Source organism: Thunnus maccoyii, chromosome 2, assembly GCF_910596095.1.
Source record: "Thunnus maccoyii chromosome 2, fThuMac1.1, whole genome shotgun sequence".
NCBI classification, from domain to species: Eukaryota; Metazoa; Chordata; class Actinopteri; order Scombriformes; family Scombridae; genus Thunnus; species Thunnus maccoyii.
The window spans coordinates 25,707,411-25,729,630 of record NC_056534.1 but is presented as its reverse complement, the minus strand read 5'-3'; the positions used below and the strand labels follow the sequence as shown (position 1 = coordinate 25,729,630).

Below are 22,220 nucleotides of genomic sequence, written 5' to 3'. Positions count from 1 at the left end.
CAGTAAAAACATCATGTGACTGACTACTAAATGTTACTCATCATTCAGACTTTACCCTGTCCTTTTTGCAAACATTAAAACACCTACAGTAAATCCCCAAACAACACCCTCCCCATTATACGTGCATGAGTACATACACCTCATAGCCCAGAGCCAGATCAATATTGTAAATACCCAAGTTACAACATACCTCACATATTTCACTTTTTGTTCATATAGTCTTTCACATATGTAGATATACTAAAATACGGTCTTATGTTGCTATAATATGATTGAGATTGAAACTGTGTATAGATGTAAATATTCGTGTCCGTTTAAAAGGCTTAGGTGCTTAAAACTCATGTTTCCCGCCTGGTTTTCGTGTTAAGTCCCCGGGCTGATGTAAAGGCACGCCAGGAGGGAGCAGGGAGCGCCTCTCTTTCACTTCCAGGTGCAGTCTGCCGTGGTCCAGTCACATTTCAACACGAACTGCTTTCGGCCTAATAAATGCGCATGCGCACAACAGCTGACCCCTCCGGTTTCTGCGTGCAATGCCACGTTAGTAGCGGTCCGCACAAAATACCAGCTACTCTCCCAACGTCAAACAGGGACAAAGACCAAAAGCTAAGACCAATTTCTCCGCTGAACCTTAGCCGACCGTGTCTGCAGCTCTCGTCTCTCTGTCCGTAAGAATACTCGACGGTAACTATGTTGAAGTTTTTCCTGTTCTGCACACTGGCTGTGGCCAGCAGGGCTGAGATCGCTGAGGAAGAAGATGTCCTGGTGCTGAAGAAAAGTAACATCGACGAGGCTCTGAAAGCTCACCCGAACATCTTGGTTGAATTCTGTAAGTAAAAATAGCTCCTAAATCCTACCAGCTAACGCTAGCTGGCCCCTAGCGGGCTCACCGGTCCCCGGCTAGCTAAGTTAGCTAAATGAAGCCTCGGTTAGTGTTAGCATTAAACTTTGACACTTCTGACAAGTTGCTGCTGTTAGAGGCTAACTTTCTGATGGTCTGCACAGTTTTGCACCCATGCGTGAAGCTATTTCACATAGTTGCCCACCAGCTATTTCACCGTAGTTCAAGCTGTGTGGAAATGGACGCGGTATTGTTTATCAGACGGCGTTTTCTCTTTGTCAGACTGTTTCTCATCACATTTGACTAGCTAGCATCGAGTCTCTTCGGAGTAAAACGTTATACGGACTCTGACGAGGCTGTAAAACCTGCAGCACAACCCAGGTTGTTTTACGACTGTCGTTAATCTCACTACAACGCTTGTTTAGCCAAATTATTACTTTAACCTGGTTAACATATATGTTTTATAACTCCAGGATGTTGAAGCAGTTCATCATATTGCATATGGAGAAATCTGCTAGTGTGAACATGATCACATTTGCCGTCGGGATGATGCAGTAATATCAGTATTATAAACACCAGAAGTGAAAGGAGAAGGTGAATCAGTACAGTGCGTTGAGTTTCGATTGACTGCCGTGGTTTCATATAATATTAAGTTTCATTTTTGAGCAGTCATTTAACCTGTAATTTTCATGCAAATTTTGCATTGAAGTAATTAAGGATTAATTTATGTGTTGTAACGCAAGCTTTAATGATCCACTTCTTCATAGCCTGCAGGCCCATCCCGCTACACTTTAGTGAGATTGTTGACCTGCTCAGATATTATGTGACTGATCCGTGGACCAGTCAGAGGTGGCGGAGGAGAAGACTCTCCAATGAGCTCTCCAGTGAGCTCGGGATGGGAGGGATGAAGGCTTTGTTGGCCCACGTATTTCTCAGCTGGGCGGGATCTCTGTGGAGATGTGGAGCTAGGTTGACGTGTACTTTACAAAAGTTCATCTATGCGTTTATATTGACTAGAAGTGGAACGAGGAAGTTTTGTTATTTGTCAAGACCATAGGTGATGCAATGCAGGTCATAATATTTGACGTGTCATCCCTGATTAGGTGATTATTTGTTGAGTGGTTGCTGTCAGACTTTTGAACTTACAATTGGACACCATGGCTTAGAAATTATTAACACGTGAAGCCACAGTAGAAATTAAATTATCCCACATATTTGTGGCAATCTACTCCGGCCACTATGATATGTTTCCACAAACTCCAAAGGAGTTCCCTTAGAGTTCAAACTATTCCTTTTAAAAAGGTCACAAACTAACTTAAATAAAAGTTGTCCTGAAACATAATAATGTAGGGCTGCAACAGTGTGTGTGTGTATATTATTGTTTAGTTTTTAAAATGTCAGAAAATTATGTAAAAGGTCCATTACAAGTTCTCAAATTGCTTGTTTTGTCTGACCAACAGTCTAAAACCTGAAGATATTTAAGTTACAATTAAATAAAATGAAGAAAATAGCTCAATAACACAAACGATAATAACTTATAAAAATAGTTGTCAATAAATTCTCTGTCGATCGACCATCAGTTGATCAAGCAATCGTTTCCATATCAATATATGCTGCTCTGCTTTGTATGAGCAGGACTTTGTCTTGGACAAGAGCTAAGACAGTTATGTTGTGTTTTTTGGTGGGTGATTATCAGAAAATTATTTTAAAAAGAACTTTAGTCATTTATTCTATGAAAATAAAATAAAATCTGGTTAGCAATACACAAATGCAAAGAATTCAGTTGCATAGATTGAAAGTTTTTCGGCTGTTCAGACAAATGAGGAAATGTGAAGACATCTGTTTGAGCTGTTGTGATGGACATTAAGCAGTGTTTCTTACAGAGTTTGAGTATCCATTATTACAATAGCTTGTCGCAGCTCTGTCTTTGCCATGTTGCCGTTTTGTTTCCCAACAATATTATAAGATAAAATCGAACTCTATTCACCCTGATAGACATTTTTGTGCCAAAAGTTATCACCTCTGTACATCAGGTTTACTTAAACAGTGCAAAACTCTGTATGTGCCTGGCTAAATCTCCTCCCGACACTCCTACAGATGCCCCATGGTGCGGTCACTGCAAGGCCCTGGCTCCAGAGTACGCCAAGGCTGCCGGTATGCTGAAGGCCGAGGGTTCAGGGATCCGCCTGGGTAAGGTGGACGCCACAGAGGAGACCGAACTGGCCCAAGAGTATGGCGTCCGCGGATACCCCACCATCAAGTTCTTCAAGGGTGGAGAGAAAGAGGCACCCAAAGAGTACTCTGGTGAGCATTCATGTGATTTATAAGTACTTACATCAGATACTGTAGATGACTCAAAAGTTTAAGGCAGTGTGGGGAAATTAATCTGATTTTATATACTGCAGGTAGGTGTTTCTTTGTGTTATACTGAGATTTTTTTTTTTGTTTCTTTTTTTTCTCTCCACAAACTGACATAATCTTGAGTAACCCCTGTCATAGTTAAGCGAGTGGATATCATGTCATAATAAAATTTTATTAAATGCTTCCTGAATAGTAAAAAGAGTCAGATCAGGCAGCCAGAGCCAGGCCCTATTGACTTTCTTCATTCTGGTAATATGATCTGCACAGCAGCATAAACAGGCAGTCAGCCAATCAGCTTTCAACAGCATGACTGAGACAGAAAGTGGGTTGGGTCTCCCCTGCACGTTCCTCTCATGCTGACACTGAGTCCGGCCTCTCAGCCTGGTAGTGAGATGTGCAGTTCTTCACGTCGCCTCTTCTTTGTGGCCCAGCTGGATTTGGAAAGGGAGGGGAGAATAAGTTGGGAAGTCCTTTTTTTTTTTTTTGGTTTTGAAATGACCACTCTTGATTCCAGCCCAGCTTCTAGAAACACCCTATTCTCGTCTCCCATGCACTGCCTTAAATCTCATAGTACTAGTCTGCACTAAGACTACATGCGGTATCACTTCATCAATGTGTGATTGCTACTGTGTTGCATCACTGGTTCAGTCTGACAGCCAGGTCTGTCTTAAGTCCAGTTTAATTGCAACAGGCTTATTCCAAATAAAGGTAAATGTGTTGCTGCAGCTTCAAAGACTTGGAATGATTGTTAAATGTAATTTTAACAATAAAGTCAGAAACAAATGAGCTGAAGTTGTAGGAGCTGTGATCCCCAGAAATACAGAAGTGGTCTGGTTCTGCTTTACCACTGTCTCTCACACCAGTACATTTATGAATCTTTTGAGTTCACTACAATAGAGGCAGTGCAAAATTTACTTAAACATCTGTTCCCCTCAGACACTATAGAATTTGAATTTGAGGTCAGCTGTCTCCAACTGTCTGAGAAAAGATGTTGTCACTTTCACTCTGTTCAAATACAGAGAAAAGTTTTTCCTGCCTTCTTAATATGGACGATGGCTGTCAGCTGAGCACCTTTTCCATGCTTGAATAAACCTGTTGAGGTTTAGTCTTTCAGCCGTGGATTTCGGCAGGTCACATGCTGTCTTTGTGCACCGAAGTGTTCAAGTTGTTGTGTTTTGTTGTCTTACAGCTGGCAGGCAGGCAGAAGACATCGTCAGCTGGCTGAAGAAGCGCACAGGCCCAGCTGTTGCCACCCTGGCAGGAGTCACTGAGGCAGAGTCTCTGATCGCTGACAACGAGGTGGCGGTCATCGGATTCTTTAAGGTGCGATTCTGATCTCAACGTCTAAAATACAAATTAAGATATGTAAGAGTGACCTTTTGTAATAAAGCCCTTCTTTTCACTAATATTGCTCATACACTCATGATCAGGTTCCTGGATGGTCTATGTAATAAAATCACTTTCCCATATACCTATATCATCAATATGTCATCTCTAAAGCTCAATAAATGCTTCTTAGTCTAACCCAGAAGTTCATTAGTTAGACACAATGTTCCTGGCATCATCTTTGTCAATACGCTTTGATGTCATTATAAGCTTTCCAAGTGTCTCAAAAGCCACACTGCTGTAAATGTTTAAAAGTTTTGATCACAGGGGATCACTTGCACAGTGCTTCATCTAAAGGAAGGTTGTCATGTGTGTCTGTAGGATGCTGAGTCCGCTGGTGCCAAGGCCTACGAAAAAGCAGCTGAAGCAATAGACGACATTCCCTTCGCCATGACCTCTGACGATGCTGTTTACTCCAAGTTTGAGGTGTCCAAGGACAGTGTCGTCCTCTTCAAGAAGGTGACTTCAAGTTCTTCTTCACTGCTCTAAAATAATTCATTTTGTAACTAGATGTCATGCGGTGACACATCTGTGTATATTCATTCATCATATGGACAAACTGTGGTTACAGGACATCTCCCAAATCTACAGGTTACAAATTGAATGACTTGGTTATTTTAAGTACTTACTCACTGACAGGTGTAATCAAAATATATTGTAAATAGGTTATTTGTGGCCTCGCATCAGGCTTTTGAGACACACCTCTCACATGTGTAAGTGCTCACAGGCGAGACTGCTGAAGACACTCCAGTGTATTTGATCTACTCTTCAGAAATGCGATGCTGTTGACCTCACAGTATCCGCTCTCCATTGCTAATCTTGGCTTGTCTGAGGTCCTTCAATATTTCTTCTGACGTGTGGCTGCCTTTGGGCCTCCTGCTAAACCTTTTCGGTGTATGACCTCAGCATGCTGAGCTAATGGTGATGAAAGGTAAAGAGCTGTTTAAGGCAGTGGTACTTCCTTCAAGTAGCCTCATTGGCTACGAGCAGATGAGGAATGAATGACAGCTGCATGCATTTCAACTCTTCCTCCATATTGTTGAAATTTACACGAACTCTGAGATTTCTTTTTAAAAGGAGGTCATGTTCGTCTCATACCACATTATTGACGGTGCAGTTTCTTAGGTCAGAGATCAATGAGGTTTCTTATCAGCAAAACTGTATCTGTCAGTGTGTGGATTTATCAAATTAGGTCAACGTCCAGCGTGTCTGTCAATAAAAATTAAGCAACCGGGTAATTTTTTTTTTTTTTTTTTTTTTTTTTTTTTTGCATTTCCCTTAGTCATTCGTTCAGTTTTTTTTTAACATAAAACTGGTAAAATGTGTCATGCTGACAATGAAGTGCATTTACTAAAATTGGACCACATCTCAGTTTTGTATTCTTGTAAGAAGTTCAAAAGTGTGTGACGCTCTTAAATGTCCTTCTGAAATGCAAACGCTGATTGATTTAATTGCAGTGCAATGAATGAAAAGTCTTCACAGTTGAAATGCTCACAAAAAATATATTGGATCAATTCTAATTACAATATACACTATCGATCAAAAAGTTAATCAGTGTTTTTAAAATCAAAAAGCAACACATATTTGGAAATGCAACTATAAAATAAAGTGCATGTTTAATTACTCACAGGTGATTCAGTTTGCAGCAACACACTGAACGTGCCAGTGTGTGGAGCAGTGTAAACGTTTTGTACTCTGGACTGTTCTAAGGTGCTATTTTATTGTAGTCCATTCACTTTATTTCGCTAATTGTTTTATGCAGATGACTTATGTTATGTACTTCCTTGTTCAGTTTTGAGCATTCATTTCAGTTTCATTTTTAACATTCATGCCTCATTTGTTTTTGTTTTTTTTAATTTTTATAATTGGTAGTATATCAATAAATAATAATTATAATAAATAAAATAATAATTTGTAGCAGCCCTATTTGCTTCAGCAAGAAACTGCAAACTCTAAATATATCAGTGCGTTGAGTTATTGATGATTATTTTTCGTGTTGGCACATGCTCCATCCTCCTGCTGCTATTGTCTGGTCTCTGATTCATGTTTGTAACTTGACTCTGATGAAAACACCGCTGACATGTGGGCTCCTTGCCCGCACTTAAGCGAACCCTCTCAAAGCAGGGGCTCAATGTTAATAAACAGCTGGCATTTTTCACTTGTTTATTGCAACGGGTGTTTGGGGCTTAAGTTTGACAGCCTCAGTCAGTATATGCACGTCTGACAGCAAGCCACCAGCCAAATGTCCTTCCTATTGTGTACCAGTAAGAGCTACTTGGCACAGCTGTACCACAGCTATTCTTAACACTCAATAAAAGTCAGTTTGGTCTTCTGGCTCTTTCGTTACCAGGGGATTTTAAAATGGTCTGTCTGGTAAATCTATGTTTGGTGTTCACAGGCAGACTAGATGGGACACCAGCTGCGTGAATAATACTTGTATCCATCTTTTTTTTTTTATTATTTGTTTTTTCTGTTTACAGTTTGATGAGGGACGCAATACCTTTGATGGAGAGCTGACCAAAGAAAAACTCCTGGCTTTTGTCAAGGCCAACCAGCTGCCCCTGGTCATTGAGTTCACTGAGCAGGTAATTATGCACAGCAACGTGACCATTTATATCTCTTTTCCCCACTCCATCCTACTGTCCACGACAACAAGCAGTTCAAGTCTAAATGTGATCCCTATATGTGAAACTTGTATATGTCTATTTCCTGCAGACTGCCCCTAAAATCTTCGGTGGAGAGATCAAGTCCCACATCCTCATGTTTCTGCCCAAAACTGCCTCAGACTTCCAGGACAAAATGGACCAGTTTAAGAAAGCTGCAGAAGGATTCAAGGGTCAGGTAGGTGAACTGTCTGAACTGAGACATGCCGGTCTTCAACCTGCTAGGGGGGCCGTTAATTCAGTTTCCTATATCAGTCAAATGTGATACATGTACGTTCTGTATACATTACACACACCTTTGAATCCGAGGCTTTGCTCAGCCGGGATATTTCAAAATCAAACACTGACTTCTTTCATCTCCCCTGTCCAGATCCTGTTCATTTTCATCGACAGCGACGTGGACGATAACCAGCGCATCCTGGAGTTCTTCGGCCTAAAGAAAGAGGAGTGTCCCGCCATCCGCCTCATCACCCTGGAGGACGAGATGACCAAGTACAAGCCCAGTAGCGACGCCATCACCGCAGAGAGCATCACTGAATTCTGCAAACAGTTCACTGAGGGCAAACTGAAGGTGAGGGCAGGAGTGGTTGGTTATAACACATGTAAGCTATAGATACACCTATACATCCATAATGGTGCTTAGTTAGGTTTGAGTTCATTTTAGACTTGGTGGATATTTTTTTGGATGGCCACAACTAATTAAATCCTTAATCCTGTTAATGCCATGGTCTGTCTGAGCTATACACTTGAGAATGTGCTGTAAAAACAAGACTATGAGATTAACATGTCTGTGGTGAACACCTGTAACAGACCTCTGTCACAGTTAAGCATTATGTATCTCACATCTCAACTACCTTCTCTCACAGCCCCACCTCATGAGCCAGGACATCCCCGAGGACTGGGACAAAAACCCCGTCAAGGTTTTGGTCGGCAAGAACTTCGAGGAGGTCGCTTTCAATCCCGCTAAGAACGTCTTTGTGGAATTCTGTAAGAGCTTCCTCTTGACTCGTCATGATTTATCCTGCATACGTTTTTGTTATGACCAGAGAGTCAGCAGATGTTTCAGTTTGAATTGCATGAAAACACCATTGTTTATAATCTTCGGGTTGAGGTGGTAAAGGGGTTCACCTGTTTCAGAGCTATTTCCTGGCAGTCAAGCGTTGTTGCTCATAAGTGGTAGATTTGGCAAAGACTTGATCTTCAGTGTCTGAAATCTAACACTTGCCCTTCCTTACTTTGCCCTCGCTGAGCCATTTTCAAATACCTAAGAGTTGATGCCTCACTCTGACCGTCACCGCCCACAAATTAATTTGTTACCTGACCCCGATGCTGAAAACATCCGGTTAAATATAGCTGCTGGATTATTTTTGTAGTGATCCACATCCAAATTTGCACTATTTTTGGAGGAATTTTCCATTGCTGGCAGTTTAAATACAGCTTACGGCTAGTCATGCACAGCAGGGTAGGCCCGTATTCCCTGACAGGTGACAGGGGAGCTTTCTAGCCAGTCAAAGGGGAGCGAGGCCATGAAGTTGAGGTTGCACGTGACATGCTCAGTGTGTCCCTGGTGTGGGGGCTGAGAAAAACTTGGAAGAGACTCAGCAGCCAGACTTTTCTCTGGTCTCTGTTTAAGAGCGGCTGAGATTGACACTAAAATGAGAATAGCTGGTCCACCTTGAAGTTCAGTCCACCTTAAATGAGCCTGGTCAGGTTAGGCTAGCCCATTGTCGCTAACTTCGGGGCTAACCCCCTTCACTTTTCCAGCAGTTGGGGGGAAACAACAGACGAGACTTTTCTGACACATTGTAGTCTGTACTGTACATTAACTGCCAGACTGACAACTTACTGCTGACATTTTCCTCTGCTCCACTTGCATTCACCATCACTTTTCCACCACTCGCTCAACCACACACTCGCTATGCACACACATTATGCACTGCCCTATTCCTTAAAGGAATTACGCTACTCTTACAACAGTACTTTTCACGTAGATGTCTTTTGAGGAATGATTAGAGGGAGGATGACTCAAAACAATTCCACTGCAGATGTAGGGTGTTATCGTGCTCACACAGTGTGAAAGTGAAAATCATTAGTAGCCCATTGATATAAATGATTGTGTGAAATTTTAGCAGTAGTGGTTATAGTTTTGCAGTGGCGGTGCACCGCTGCAGAATGAATACAGGAGAAATGCTGATGTTAGCTAAAGCACACATTTAGATGATTTTTAATATATTGTGGTCTTATTTTGTTAATTTAGCTCTAAACATTTAACAAACATAACTTGTACATGGACAGTAGTGATGCGTGGATTGCATTTATACTGTATCAGCGGGCACCGCAGTTAATCTGCAGGTCGAGTCATAAAAATGAACATTCTGATTAATTGTGGATGGGTCACAGGTGGTGAAATAATACATCAATAATAAGGAAAATATTAATTACATTTTCTAAAATGTGAAAATGGCAGAGCTGCAGAGCTGTGTTCCGCTGCCGCTCAGCTTCATTTTTCGTCAGGCACGAATTACTGACTCACACCTAAGCAAACTAACAAATATACAGACACTAACAACAATTATTTCTACACTTATACAAGAGAGATTGCCGGAGAAATTGGTACACTCAGCATGCTACAATCTTTCTAGACTGCATGGCTTATCAGGAGCAGAAACAAACCGCTGCAGACATAGAACATAAATATGAAACTGTATTGCAAAGGCACAGTTCACCATGGAAACGTTTACAATTACTGAAAGCAGCATCTCTAATCTTTAAAGTAAATCATGAAAGAAAACACACATCAACAGGGGCAGATTTAGTGATTCGGGGGCCCATGCAAAAAGAGAAGAAACATTTTGATTTGTGATGGTTTACATTCACTTTGGGACAGTTAAAATTGTTTATCTGGTTCTGTGACGGTGATGGAAAAAATTATTCTGGAGCTCTGAGCCATATGATGTATAGTGATGTACACATGTCTGAAATCCAACACCCCATCTTCCTTTAATGGGTTAAACAAAAACACACAGCATGGTATTGCAGTTAAATGCTCTGTATATTTTGTCTGTAATGATTCAACACTTAACCTCTTTTCTCTTTATTTGTTATATTCCAGATGCACCTTGGTGTGGACACTGCAAACAGCTGACTCCCATCTGGGAAAAGCTGGGGGAGAAGTACAAGGATAGCGGAGACATCGTCATCGCAAAGATGGACTCCACAGCCAATGAGATCGAGGCAGTCAAAGTCCACAGCTTCCCCACTCTTAAATTCTTCCCTGCAGGAGATGAGCACCAGGTGAGATCTCGATCATTGAGTATTAGTTTTCTTTCTACTAATGCTTTCTTGCTTTAATTACTGGACAGAAAACAGAAAGAGATTAAATATCACATCTTCTAATCTGATCATGGCTCTTTTGTAAATATCTCCATCTGTGTTGACTGATCGTAATCCATCCGTCTCCCCTCCACCCGTAATTATCGGGTTTGCTTTCTTATTCATTACATGCCTTTGCAGTTGTGAGCTACAGTGATCTGGGTGGTTATTTGGATCCAAAATCATTGCCATAGGGCCCTCCAAAGTATCATTATTGCCTCTTGATTTAGCAGCGTTAAACACGTGTAGAAACCTGAGCCTGCTGGCCTTGTAAGTTTCTGCACCATTCTGTTGGTGTTTGGTTCTTTAAAGATTCCTGCTGGATGACATCACTTACTTTGAGATTCTGTGCTCAGACCTGCACCTGCCACGCTCCACAGTGCTACTTTATCGACCAGACATTCTCGTGCCAGCCTTCAGTTCAGCAATCTTACATGAGCGGTGTATTTATTGGGGCTACCCCGTGGTAAGTCTAAGGCTTAGCCCGTGACCCTAGTTAGACGAAGCATGCAGAAGACTGGGGGTGCTTAAGAAAGGATGGAGCTGAGTGGCAGGTCATTATGGCTGGATTAAGTAACTAAAAATTAAAATGGTAGCTTTGCAAATGTCCTTTGATTGTCCTTTGCTAAAATAAGGTTGCATGTGAAATCAACACGCCACCGACTTCTTGCTGAATCACTGCTAATACATCACATCTGGGCAATTTACTGGCATCATTTGGAGACTGAGTGCCAAAGGTTATTGGCTACATTTAAAATGGCACAGTGAGGGTCAAAGGCTTAGGGTTATTTTTTGCTTTTGCAGTGTTTGCATTGTATAGACCTTTTTTGGGTTGGGGATGAGACACGGTCTCATGCATTTACCAGAAATAAAATCTCATCAACAGGTGATTGATTACAACGGGGAGAGAACACTGGAAGGCTTCACCAAGTTCCTGGAGAGTGGCGGAAAGGATGGCGGTGCCCCTGCAGGGGACGAGGACGACGATCTAGATGCAGAGGTAGGATTTGTCTCCACTGAGAGACACAGCTACGCACTTTAGACTATAGCAAGCAGCACAATTACAGCATAGTTGTAGCCTTTATATGATCTTTATTTCGACTGTTCTTTTATCAGCTGCAAAGGAAAAGTAGTGTCTGGGGTGTGCCTTTTTTCAAAACAAAAAAAAAAATTACCTTGCTCAGAAAAATCCCATCATACACATGTCTGAATAGTTCACTAAATTTCCTTAGTCTGCTTTGATAGATGCAGCAGGACTATCTGCTTGTTATTTGATGTATAGGCCCGAGGCTCCTTGTATATTTTCCACTGGAGGCAAACCTTCTCTGAAGTCCAAAGGGAAACAGGAAATAGCAATGAAATAGAAAATGTACTGACAGTATGCAGTCAAAACCTTGCCATAAAGTGTATCTACTGACAAAGGGGCGTTTTTCTATAACCTGTGCATAATTATTCTTAATGATTTGAAAGATCAGGTTTAGGTGCATACGTATGTTTCTGATTGAACCTTTAGTGTTTTTTGGAGGCATATTCAGCATCTTGTCTGAAGCCTTGCAGAATAGATTCTCTGGACAAATTCCCATCTGGAGTTTAGATTGTAACCTTAGAACTGACCCACTTGGCTTTTTTTTTTTTTTTTTTTTGAGAGGGGACATGACAGAACAAAAGACAGCATTGTATTGTCTCTGGATTTAATAGCTATTTGAGGAAAACATCTTGGGGCACATTTCCTACACTTACTCTAAGGTGGACCAAAGGTGCAGAGAAGGCAAGTTCTCCCATATCTTACTGACTCTGCTGGATCCGGTGCACACTATTGTGGCTCCTCTTTACGCACAGCCTTCAACCCCACTATTGTCACCACGCCCCCTTCTCAGAAGTCTAATTACAGCACAGCCGACTGCTGTCCACTAATATCTTTTGCAGCTGTTGTAGCTGTTTACTAGGCTTTGCCTGGAGACCTGAGCCTCCAGATAAAAGCAGCACGTGCAGCGCTGCAGTCAACATTAGTGCCTTCCTGTATCTCATACATCTCTTCACCACACCTGTCCTCAGACTAGACATAAAGGAATGGCCGTGCGAGACGAAGATGTCATCTTTAGCCTATGCTTAGCCGTGGTTGTGACAGTGTTGATTACATGATGAGTGATGAATGATTTGATTAGTTCAGACTGTTTTTAGTTGAATGTGTGTCACAACCTCATAATTTATTTTTTTTACTAATGATGCGTACTTTTAACTGACATTTTCATGACTCTTAATTCCACCATAAAAACATGCAGCTTGCAGGTCTACTTTAGGATCCATTTATTATCAACTAGCATGCTTGGCAGATTGAAGAGATTATGTCTTAATTAACAACCCTCTCCTCCTCTGCTCTTCAGGATTTGGACGATGTTGAAGATGGACAGGACGATGACTCTGACATTGAGGATGGAGGTGATGACGATGGACATGACGAGTTGTAAGAGCTGGCAGAGGAGAGAAAAGGAGAGAGGAGACAAGTCCCGCCCCAACCCTTCCAACCAGTCACCATCACCACCTTCACTTCCTTGTGGACCTTCCCTGTCCTGTGAACATTAATACTTCCCCTTTAACTGCCTCTCAGTCAGTCAGCCGGCCTGCTAGCCGGCCCGCCAGTTAGTCAGTCAGTCAGTCAGTCAGTCAGTCCATCAATGGTGTGGCAGGGCCTTTTTGCCAGCCACATCTCCAACCTCGCAACTTCTGGCCAGACTGGTCTTGTCCCACCTGGGGGGACTCTGTGGAACAGTGCACCACCTCTATGGGAGACCTCAATGCCTTCTCTACAAAGCTCCACATCAGCTGTTTGCCTTGTATATTTTAAACCAAATGTAAAAATGGCATTGAGATCCAGTTTTCAAAATGTTTGTTTTTTCCAGCTGAATTTGCTCCCCTCCTCTTTAAAAAAAGCCTTGCCATTGATCAGTGTGGGTATGAGCTAAATGAGTGTTGTAACCTGTATTTGTAGGTAAGGGGGGGCTGCCAATGTTCTTCTCCCTCTTGTAGGAATCCAGAGGACCAGGGTTTTGCGTGGCGGTTTTGTAAGGACTGATCTCTCAGGGGACAAGGGGCCATCCTATAGATGTGTTTTTATTTTGCAAGTCTTCACTAAAATAAACTCCACAGAGCTTGTCCAGTGTAGCACAAAAGGCCCCCCAACTGTAGCTGAGACCAATTTCTTCCTTTCTTTCGGGTGGGGGGGATAAAGAGTCTATTTTCTTTCATTTTCTTCATTCCCAAACAATTTCTCCTCTTTACAGCACGGCTACTGACTATTTTCTAAAAGGAACAAAGGTTAACTTTTTTTTGGGAAGATCCTCTATTTTATTTAATTGCTTTCACTATGAGTTTTTTTGTTTTGTTTTTCTTTTTAATTTAGGACTTGTCATTTTTAATGATGTACCATTGTGCCCAGCTGTAGCCAGTTGGCCTTGTTGGGGCAGAGTTGGCCCTTGGAACACACTCTCAGACTCAGGACAGTTTTTGGAGCCAGTCCTGATAGGTCGCACTGCATTCATGCCTAATCAGAGATTCATTGTGGTTATAAAGCAGACAGAGATTTGGTACATTTAAGATAGGTCTGAGAGAAGTGTCTGTTCTATCTGAAGCGGGGAGGGAACAGTTGCACAGCCCCACCCCTCACCCATACTGTACCTCCATCCCTCTTGGCTCTAACAAACACCCTTGTTGCCACAGCGGTGTGTGAGTGTGTGAGTGCATTGTGTGCTGTGTGAATGATGTACAAATTGCTGTGTGGTGAGTGGAATGACTAGTTCATATTTTTGGTGGTCAGTGAACAGGAGAATGAATGTATTGTGTGATTGTTGTACTGGGTTTTTTTGGCAGGGAGGGGAGGCTTGAGTAGAGCAAGGTGATGGGTTTGACAGCTGTACAGCGGTGGGGGAAACTTAACAAAGCATTCCATCATATCCAAATTGATGTGGAAAACGTGAAATGGTGGCCAATAAACAAAAAAACTATAAAAACACATTTGTCTTCAGTTTTGTTGATTTGTGTTGAAGTAAATTCAAAATTTATACCTGTATTGTTCCACACATGAACCTTAGTGGGGAAGATGTCACTACGCTCGTTCACTAATCAGAATTTATGAGGACGAATAAAAACCAAAAGAATGAAGAATCTATCTGTGACACTCAAACAGTGTAGCACCAGTTAGAGACCAATGAACTCTCAACATCTATGTCCAAACTGGCTCAACAATGACTCTGAGCAGAGTAACTATCAAGTGGCATCTTAAAAAAAAAAAAAAGAGCTTGTTTTGTTAGACGATTAGTCCGAGCAACAGATATTCACATCCAGTGGTGGAATGTAACATAACTACATGTACTTGAGTACTGTATCTGTACTTCACTTGCAAATTTCCATTTTATGCAATGTTATACTTCTATTCCACTACACTTCAGAAGGAAATATTTAACTTTTTATTCTAGTACATATTAAGATGCTAAGTGTAAAATCTAACATATATATGTGTGTAACAAAACAGGATAAGCATTATAGATAATAGATGAGTAAAACATGTCAGTTTATGAAATAAGATACATTTTGATAGATCAAAGTACCCAACAGTACATAGAAAATGTCAAATGTCACGACATTAAAATGCTGCCATGTTATTGCATTAGTCATGGTATCCCAATAATAAATATGAATACTGTATGTATATACACACAATAATGTGACACTATGAATGGTGCCATTTTGCATAATGAGTACTTTTACTTTTGACACTTCAACTTCATTTTACTATTTATGTACTTTTACCAAATATACCACTTAGTGAAGTATTTTTAACTGTTGTATTGATACTTTTACTTAAAATATCTCAATACTTTTCCCACCACTGTTGTATTATCTATTAATGTACACCAAAAGGAAGGTCTCTAAATCCACATTGTTGTAAAAGTTAAATATGAGTCTAAAAATACCTGCCGTATGAGGTTTTCCCCCCACCCCCACGTTTCACGCCCCCCGCCCACGCAGGGTTGCTAAAACCCCCAAATTCTCAGAACAAATACAGAAGGCATGACCTCAGTATCCTAAACGGAAGCTACAAAACCGTTTCTACATTGTTGTCACACTCTTGACTTGTTTTGTGGGACGTGACAATGAAAATAAGCTGAAACTAACTATTTGAAACTAACTGGAACTAACTATATCAGGAAATTGTGAAAAATGACCTTTTTTTTTTTAGCCAAAACTCAAAACCCCCCAAAATTCAATTCATCGTGATATAAACAGAGAAAATCTTCACATTTGAGAAGCTGGAAAGAATTTTTGAATGAAACAGAACTTAAGACAATGAATCTGTTGCTAAATAATCATCTGTGAATCAACTAATAGATTAATCAAGGGTTTTTTTCAGTAAAAATGGCAGTATTTATAAAGCATACACTACTCTGTCACTCAGAGAAAGGATTACGTAAACTAATGTCATGTGGAAATGATCATTACCCATCCTGTGTCACACATAAGTGATTAAGATAGTGTATGACTGTGAAGACAGCAGCCTTTCTAGATTGTTTATGTCAGTGTCATTGCAGTTAATGGTCAGCAGCCTTCACATGACATCTCACCCCTGCATTCCCTTGCAGTTGGCAGCAACACACTCCAGCAGTAAACCACTTTTATCCTCTATGGTGTTTACTAGAAACCTCCAGCCTCCCCCTACCTCTCTGCTGCTGGGATGTCACCACTATCTTGAGTGGGCAGCATCTGGGTATGTGGGATTGAAAACAGAGCCAGAGGTTACTGGCTGAACTTGGCTTGTGACAGACTTAGTGGGAGGGCCCTGACCCGGGAGGGCGACTCATCTTCCAAATCTCGCCACTGAGATCTGTGAGGTGTCACATCCTAAAATAGCCTGACAGAGAGTATAAAGGATCCACAGGGAGGCCTGGTCTTCAGAGGAACAGCATCACAGTTGACACACTAGACAGACAGCAGGAGAGCCACACTGAGAGGAACTACTTGATCTCTCTGCAGGAAGAAAGAAGAATCTGCTCTCATTTTTAACCTAATTGTTGTAATCTTGTTGCTGGAATTCACCAGTTTTTCTGCAAGAACTAAGAAGTCTGACCAGGATGAAGTACTACGAGTGCCCCGTTTCCAAGACCATGAGAATCAAGGCTTACACTGAGGACTGTGGCGTCCCAGTCAGCTGCAAGAGCTCCTCTTCTTCTCTGAAGCCCATCCGCAATGTGCACTTCCCCAATGACATCGTTTTCCAGGACTATGTCCGACACGGCGAGTTGGAGAGGATTGGACTTTTCATCCGAGCCAGAAGAGTCAGCCTGGACACCATCTATCACTCTGGTGAGATGCCATGAAACATTCTGATCTGGGAAATGCTTATGCAGTTAAAGATCTTACTTTTAAACTACAAATATTATTGTTTGCTGCTGCTGAGGCTGATTTCTCACTGCTCTTTCTGTGCAGGCATGGCTGCCATCCACGAGGCCGTCCTGTCCGGGAACCTGGAGTGTGTGAAGCTGCTGGTCAACTACGGAGCAGATATCCACCAGAGAGACGAGGAGGGATGGACCCCACTGCACATGGCCTGCAGCGACGGCTTCCCACATATTGCACGGTGAGCATCTAGTCCCACACAAACCAGTCAAAGCTCTATTTCAGTTTAAAGCCAACACTGTGGGGAAACAAAGGTTTGCTGCTGTTTATTCTACTTTCTCTCAAAACATAGCCAGTAGGAGGTATGACATTACATGTTGACACTTTGAAAGCACATACCAACACACACACGCACACACATGCATTGGCTCCATAGCTCTCATATGCCACGGAGGTAAGAGAAGCTGGAGGATATGCTGCATTCTTGCACCTCAATGACCTCCCTGACGCTGAAGTATGGCAGAAACTCGCATTGAGTTTACCAATGTGGCAAACCAGCAAGATTCAATCTCTTTTACTAAGCCAGGTTATGTTGTTTGTTTCTTTCAGCTACCTTCTCTCACTGGGCGCTGACCCTGAGCTCGAGAACGACTGCGGGGAGAGGCCAGCTGACCTCATCGACCCGGAGAACCAGGAGCTGCTGGAGCTCTTCGGCGTAGCTGTCGATGACTGAGAACACCTGGCTTTTGAAGCCACACACTCATTTCAAACCTACTGCCCAGTTGACTGTTTCTGACTGCAGACATGGACAGAAAAGGCCACGTCAATCCAGCATCCTGATTTTGTGAGCGGCCTCATTTCTGGAGGTCGAGGACTGTGGATGTCTGGCGGAAGGAGGGCTGGCAGAGCTGGTTGAGTGGAGTTGTCTCCAGCTTAACAGATTTACAGCCTCAGATCTTTTTTACACTGCAGTGAATTGAATGAAACATTTGATTTTCAGCTGTTGATTTTATGTGGCATGTCGCTGGAATTAGGAGGACTTCTGTATGTTGTGAAACTTGAAACTGTTGCTGCTCAGGTCATTAGCACCTCTGTATGAGGTCAGGCAAAGTGTAAACAGGTTTGTGTTGACCAGCTTATTAGCAAATTTGCTTACAGTCAATCAGAAGTTATAAACCCAGTGTTTTTTTTATTCTTGCCTCCTGATAACATTTAGGTATCTGTATTAATTTGTTGTTTGTATATTATTTTTATACTGTTTTTTTAAAAATAAAGTTATTAGAAAATAGTTTTCAGTTTGTCTACCATTTCCTTCATTTTACAGCAGTTGAAGATCAAAACTGATCAAAGCACTGCAATGAACATGGTACCATCTAAAAGATGAAGATAGTCAAAACCAACACATTCAGTCTACAACCTTTATTCATGACCTATCGGCAAAATGTGTTGGTTTCATAAAGTTGATCCTCAAAAGGATCTCTAAAGCAAAAGCTTTTGGTACAGAACATATAACAGTGTCAAAATCATGCAGTTTACCAGGACCAGCTATGTTTTGTTGATAGCAGGACTGCTAAAAATTTAGTAATAGTAATTTTTTTTTTTTATTTCAACATGTAAAGTGAGAGATCACTCTTAATGTCAAACCCACAAAGAAATGTCACCCAGTTCTGTATTTCACCTCATCCTCTTAGCCTCTTTTAACTTTTTTTTTTTTCTATCAACCTTGTCTCCAGCAGCAGGCGACTGTTTTCAACAAAAAAAGTTCTACAAACCCACTAAATGCTACCTACTCAGCACCAAACAGGTCACAGACAAAGTTAGCAAATAGCTGGTGAAACTAGTGAGCATTTAGCAGCTAAAAATACAGATATTTTGCTCTGGTTTTAGTTTTTCAGTTGGTGGAGATCAAAACAAAGCTGTAAAGATAAATCAGGTGGACAGAAACGTGACTATGACTAATACCAGTGTTGCTCTGTGTGCGCTGGATGTGTAAACGTGTTTGCCAACACGTTGCCCTAACTTTATAAGGTGAAAATATGTCAATGTTGTGTCTTCACCTTGTTCTGCTGGTCCAGAATGGCCAAAAACAATCAATAAATATAACTTTAAAGTTATAATTTCTGAATAGAAATATATGCCAAAAGGAATAAACATATAAACATCTCCAATCCCATTTCGATGGAAAGTTTTAGCTCTGATATAAACTACCTTCTTGTGCCTCTTGAGAGTCATTACTGGAAACACAAAACAATCGGGTTAATCTCATCAAGAGGGATTAAAGTCAGAATCATTGAGCAGCACACTGAAATTCAGGTCATATGCTTCAAAACCACCAGCACAGAGCTGCATGCAATCAACCACACTGATGAAACACTGTCACTCACATGCACCATGAAAAGCAAGAGGCATACACTACAAGTTATATGTTATTTTTTTAATTTATTTAATCAGTAATTCTGTTGACAGAATATGTTCTATATATGTGTCCACTGAATTAGATGAGAAGTAGAAGTAAAAAAAAAAACATAGTTATTTACAGCTGATACAAAAACAACATCCATGAAGAGGCCTGTGTAAGAGCTCCTTTCTCTCTGAGTCTCTGTGGGTGCACAGCTGCACCACCGCCTCCACAGCTTCATTCTTTGAACTTCCACTCCTGTCGGCACATGGGGCACTGCTGCTGCACCTGCTGTGAGTTCAGCCATTTCAAGATGCAGTGCATGTGGAAACAGTGGGAGCACTGACCCCAGACCAGTGGGCAGTCGTCCCCAGGCACTTTACCTGCAGAACAAGTTTAATATTGAAACTCACACTCAAGAGAGGGTGGTGTTGTGTGTGAGATGTCTTATTTCAGTGTAATGTGGGAGATAAAGGATGTTAACCATTAATATGAGATTCATAAGGCGTTGTTAGGGACGATCGTTTTGGGCTTCAGCCTCTAATATTTTGAATATATTTGGTCCTGGTGTTTACATGTAACAGAGTGGAACTCTGCGTCAGAGGGATGGGGAGCAAGTTACATTGAGCTGCTGCCTCCAGTGTTTCAAAGTTTTCTCCACATTTCAGCTCTGAGATTGGTCGACTGCAGAGAATGCAAAAAGACAAAGTTTGCATGGCTTTGATTAGCAGAGGTCTCTCCAAAGTCACAAATCCACTTGAGTTTTGCCTTCTCTGTAGTATTTCCCATCTAGTCCACTGAAATGTTGGTCAACATACAACTATTAGTTTGCTTCAGAGCAGGCAGGTCTGTAAAAGGTTGGATTATTGTCTGAATCTTACTAATTAATGTCACGTGTCATTGAACAGGCCTGTAATACTGAGGTTCTGTTTGTTGCCTACGAGTGGCTGTGTTTTAACTCTTTCTTTGAGTTTATTAAATCCCCGCAGCATCTCACAGCAGCTGAAAAGATAAATGCGTCTTTACGTTAAGAGCGGTTCTGTGCGCATTTACGCACGAAGCACAAGCAGCTGTAACTTCTTTAATGATATAAATCTCCCGACACGCTGACAGAATCGATCAGGATTTAACGGTAATGATAAGTGTTCTTCTACACACCTGATATTTTTATTTTAAGTAGCTAAAAGTCCAAACTCTGTTTCCTCCCCTATCTTTTTTTCAGTTTTTCTGCTTGCTTCAGTGACATTACTGCGCACACAAGTGTTTCCATATACTGAACAAAATGTCAAATTGTTAAAGAAGTAACTTTTTATTGTACCTTAAGTTTCAGTAGTTGTTGCCTGATTGGACAGACACGTCTCTCATTACACACACACATGAATTTCATTATTGTGTTTTGAGACTGGACGGTCAGTTCTTCATGGAGGTGAACTTCTTCATTCCACAGATACACCTGGACCAACTGCTCCATATAAAATGGGACAGTTTCCCCATTTCCCTCGTATAAATATAAGATGTTCCGTAGTGTAAAGTCAGGCTCTAGACTTCATTGTGTATCTTTACAGCAAAACTGCATATTCAATAAATAAAATGTTTTTTAAGTCATTCTAATTCGGCATCATTTCAAATACTGACTCCTACCCATTTCTTCACAATGCTGATGCTGAAGTTAAGGGAAACATAATTAATGATATTTAGCAGCTGATTCTGTTTCTGTACCCCCCCCCCCCCCCTTTCCATTCAGACCACATTAGACCAGGTCCAGATCAAAAACCACTATAAACTGTCAAATCTGGACTAGTCTATCTAATCTAGTGGTTTTTGATATGAACCTGGTCTGAATGGGAAAAAGCTGTGAAATCGCCCATTTTTGTTCTGTTTTCATAAGCAAAATACAGGTCTCATAAATCTGAAAGTGGGTTCAAACAGGCTTTTTGCTACGATGTCTAACTAAATATAACTAAATATTATTTTTATGTTTCCATTCCCTCGGAATCAGAAGCCAACTTCAGCGTCGTCATTTCGTTATCATTGTTATTTATACGACTTAATCTTTCAGAAAATGACCACTGAAAACTTTAAGAGAATTAGTTACTGTTTGAAAGCATTACTGAATGTTTTACCACAATACTGATTGTATATTTTAGTTAATCTCTTTACTTTAGGGATGTTTGCATCATTCTAATTCTGATATGCTTACATTGGTCTAGAAAACAGCACTGAACAGCTGCTGCAGACACATAATACACAACACTTTGTCAGCTGTACCATCTTTAGCATTAACAGTTATCCATGAAGCATTAAGGCTGGCTTGGTTACTCACAGTCTGGGCAGCAGCCATTGAACGGCATCCTGCAGATCCCACAGTTTTCATCATTGGCCACCCACAACCAGGACGCCACTCCGCTCCAATGCCGGATCTTCACCTTCATCCTCTGAGTCTGACAGGAGCACAAAACATTCATCATCACACATAAGTTAGCATGTGAGCTAACTTACTGTTGACAACCAACTTCTGCAGTTAACTAACTGTTTAGAGATATTAGTTGACTTACTGGGCGGCCTCTCCTTCAGATATCCAACACGAGTTACGTTTTGATGTTTCTTTGTAAACAACAAATCATTTTATGTCTAGTTTGATGTTAGAAGTCAACAACTAGCAGCTTCTGCTTTACCAGCCCGGGAGAAACGCTCCTTTTTCTTCTTCTTCTATTGGAATTGCGGCAGGCTGCATGCTGGGAGGTGAAACGCTGCCCTCTACAGTCAGTGTAGGTAAAAGCTGCTGGAGCGCAAATAACTGATAAATAACTGT

The 22,220-nt window shown here is 41.3% G+C and overlaps 3 protein-coding genes across 3 annotated transcripts; 2 read left to right on the top strand and 1 right to left on the bottom strand.

Moving 5' to 3' along the window:
• Positions 1–480: 480 nt before the first annotated feature.
• Positions 481–14,629, top strand: p4hb (prolyl 4-hydroxylase, beta polypeptide). The gene is made up of 11 exons (XM_042394542.1): positions 481–826; positions 2,936–3,142; positions 4,389–4,522; positions 4,907–5,044; positions 7,066–7,170; positions 7,301–7,426; positions 7,619–7,819; positions 8,115–8,235; positions 10,361–10,542; positions 11,507–11,620; positions 13,005–14,629. Exons 1-11 carry the CDS (start codon positions 688–690, stop codon positions 13,086–13,088), a joined length of 1,551 nt encoding a protein of 516 aa, XP_042250476.1. The 5' UTR covers positions 481–687; the 3' UTR covers positions 13,089–14,629.
• Positions 14,630–16,161: 1,532 nt separating this feature from the next.
• ppp1r27b (protein phosphatase 1, regulatory subunit 27b) lies at positions 16,162–18,292 on the top strand. Its single transcript, XM_042394733.1, has 3 exons — positions 16,162–16,977; positions 17,101–17,251; positions 17,620–18,292. The coding sequence occupies exons 1-3, from the start codon at positions 16,746–16,748 to the stop codon at positions 17,741–17,743; spliced, it is 507 nt and encodes a 168-aa protein (XP_042250667.1). The 5' UTR covers positions 16,162–16,745; the 3' UTR covers positions 17,744–18,292.
• A 1,257-nt stretch (positions 18,293–19,549) lies between these two features.
• On the bottom strand, positions 19,550–22,128 carry anapc11 (APC11 anaphase promoting complex subunit 11 homolog (yeast)). Its single transcript, XM_042390374.1, has 3 exons — positions 21,964–22,128; positions 21,732–21,849; positions 19,550–19,791 (listed from the first exon to the last, which is right to left on the bottom strand). The coding sequence occupies exons 2-3, from the start codon at positions 21,838–21,840 to the stop codon at positions 19,646–19,648; spliced, it is 255 nt and encodes an 84-aa protein (XP_042246308.1). The 5' UTR covers positions 21,841–21,849; positions 21,964–22,128; the 3' UTR covers positions 19,550–19,645.
• Positions 22,129–22,220: the final 92 nt, after the last annotated feature.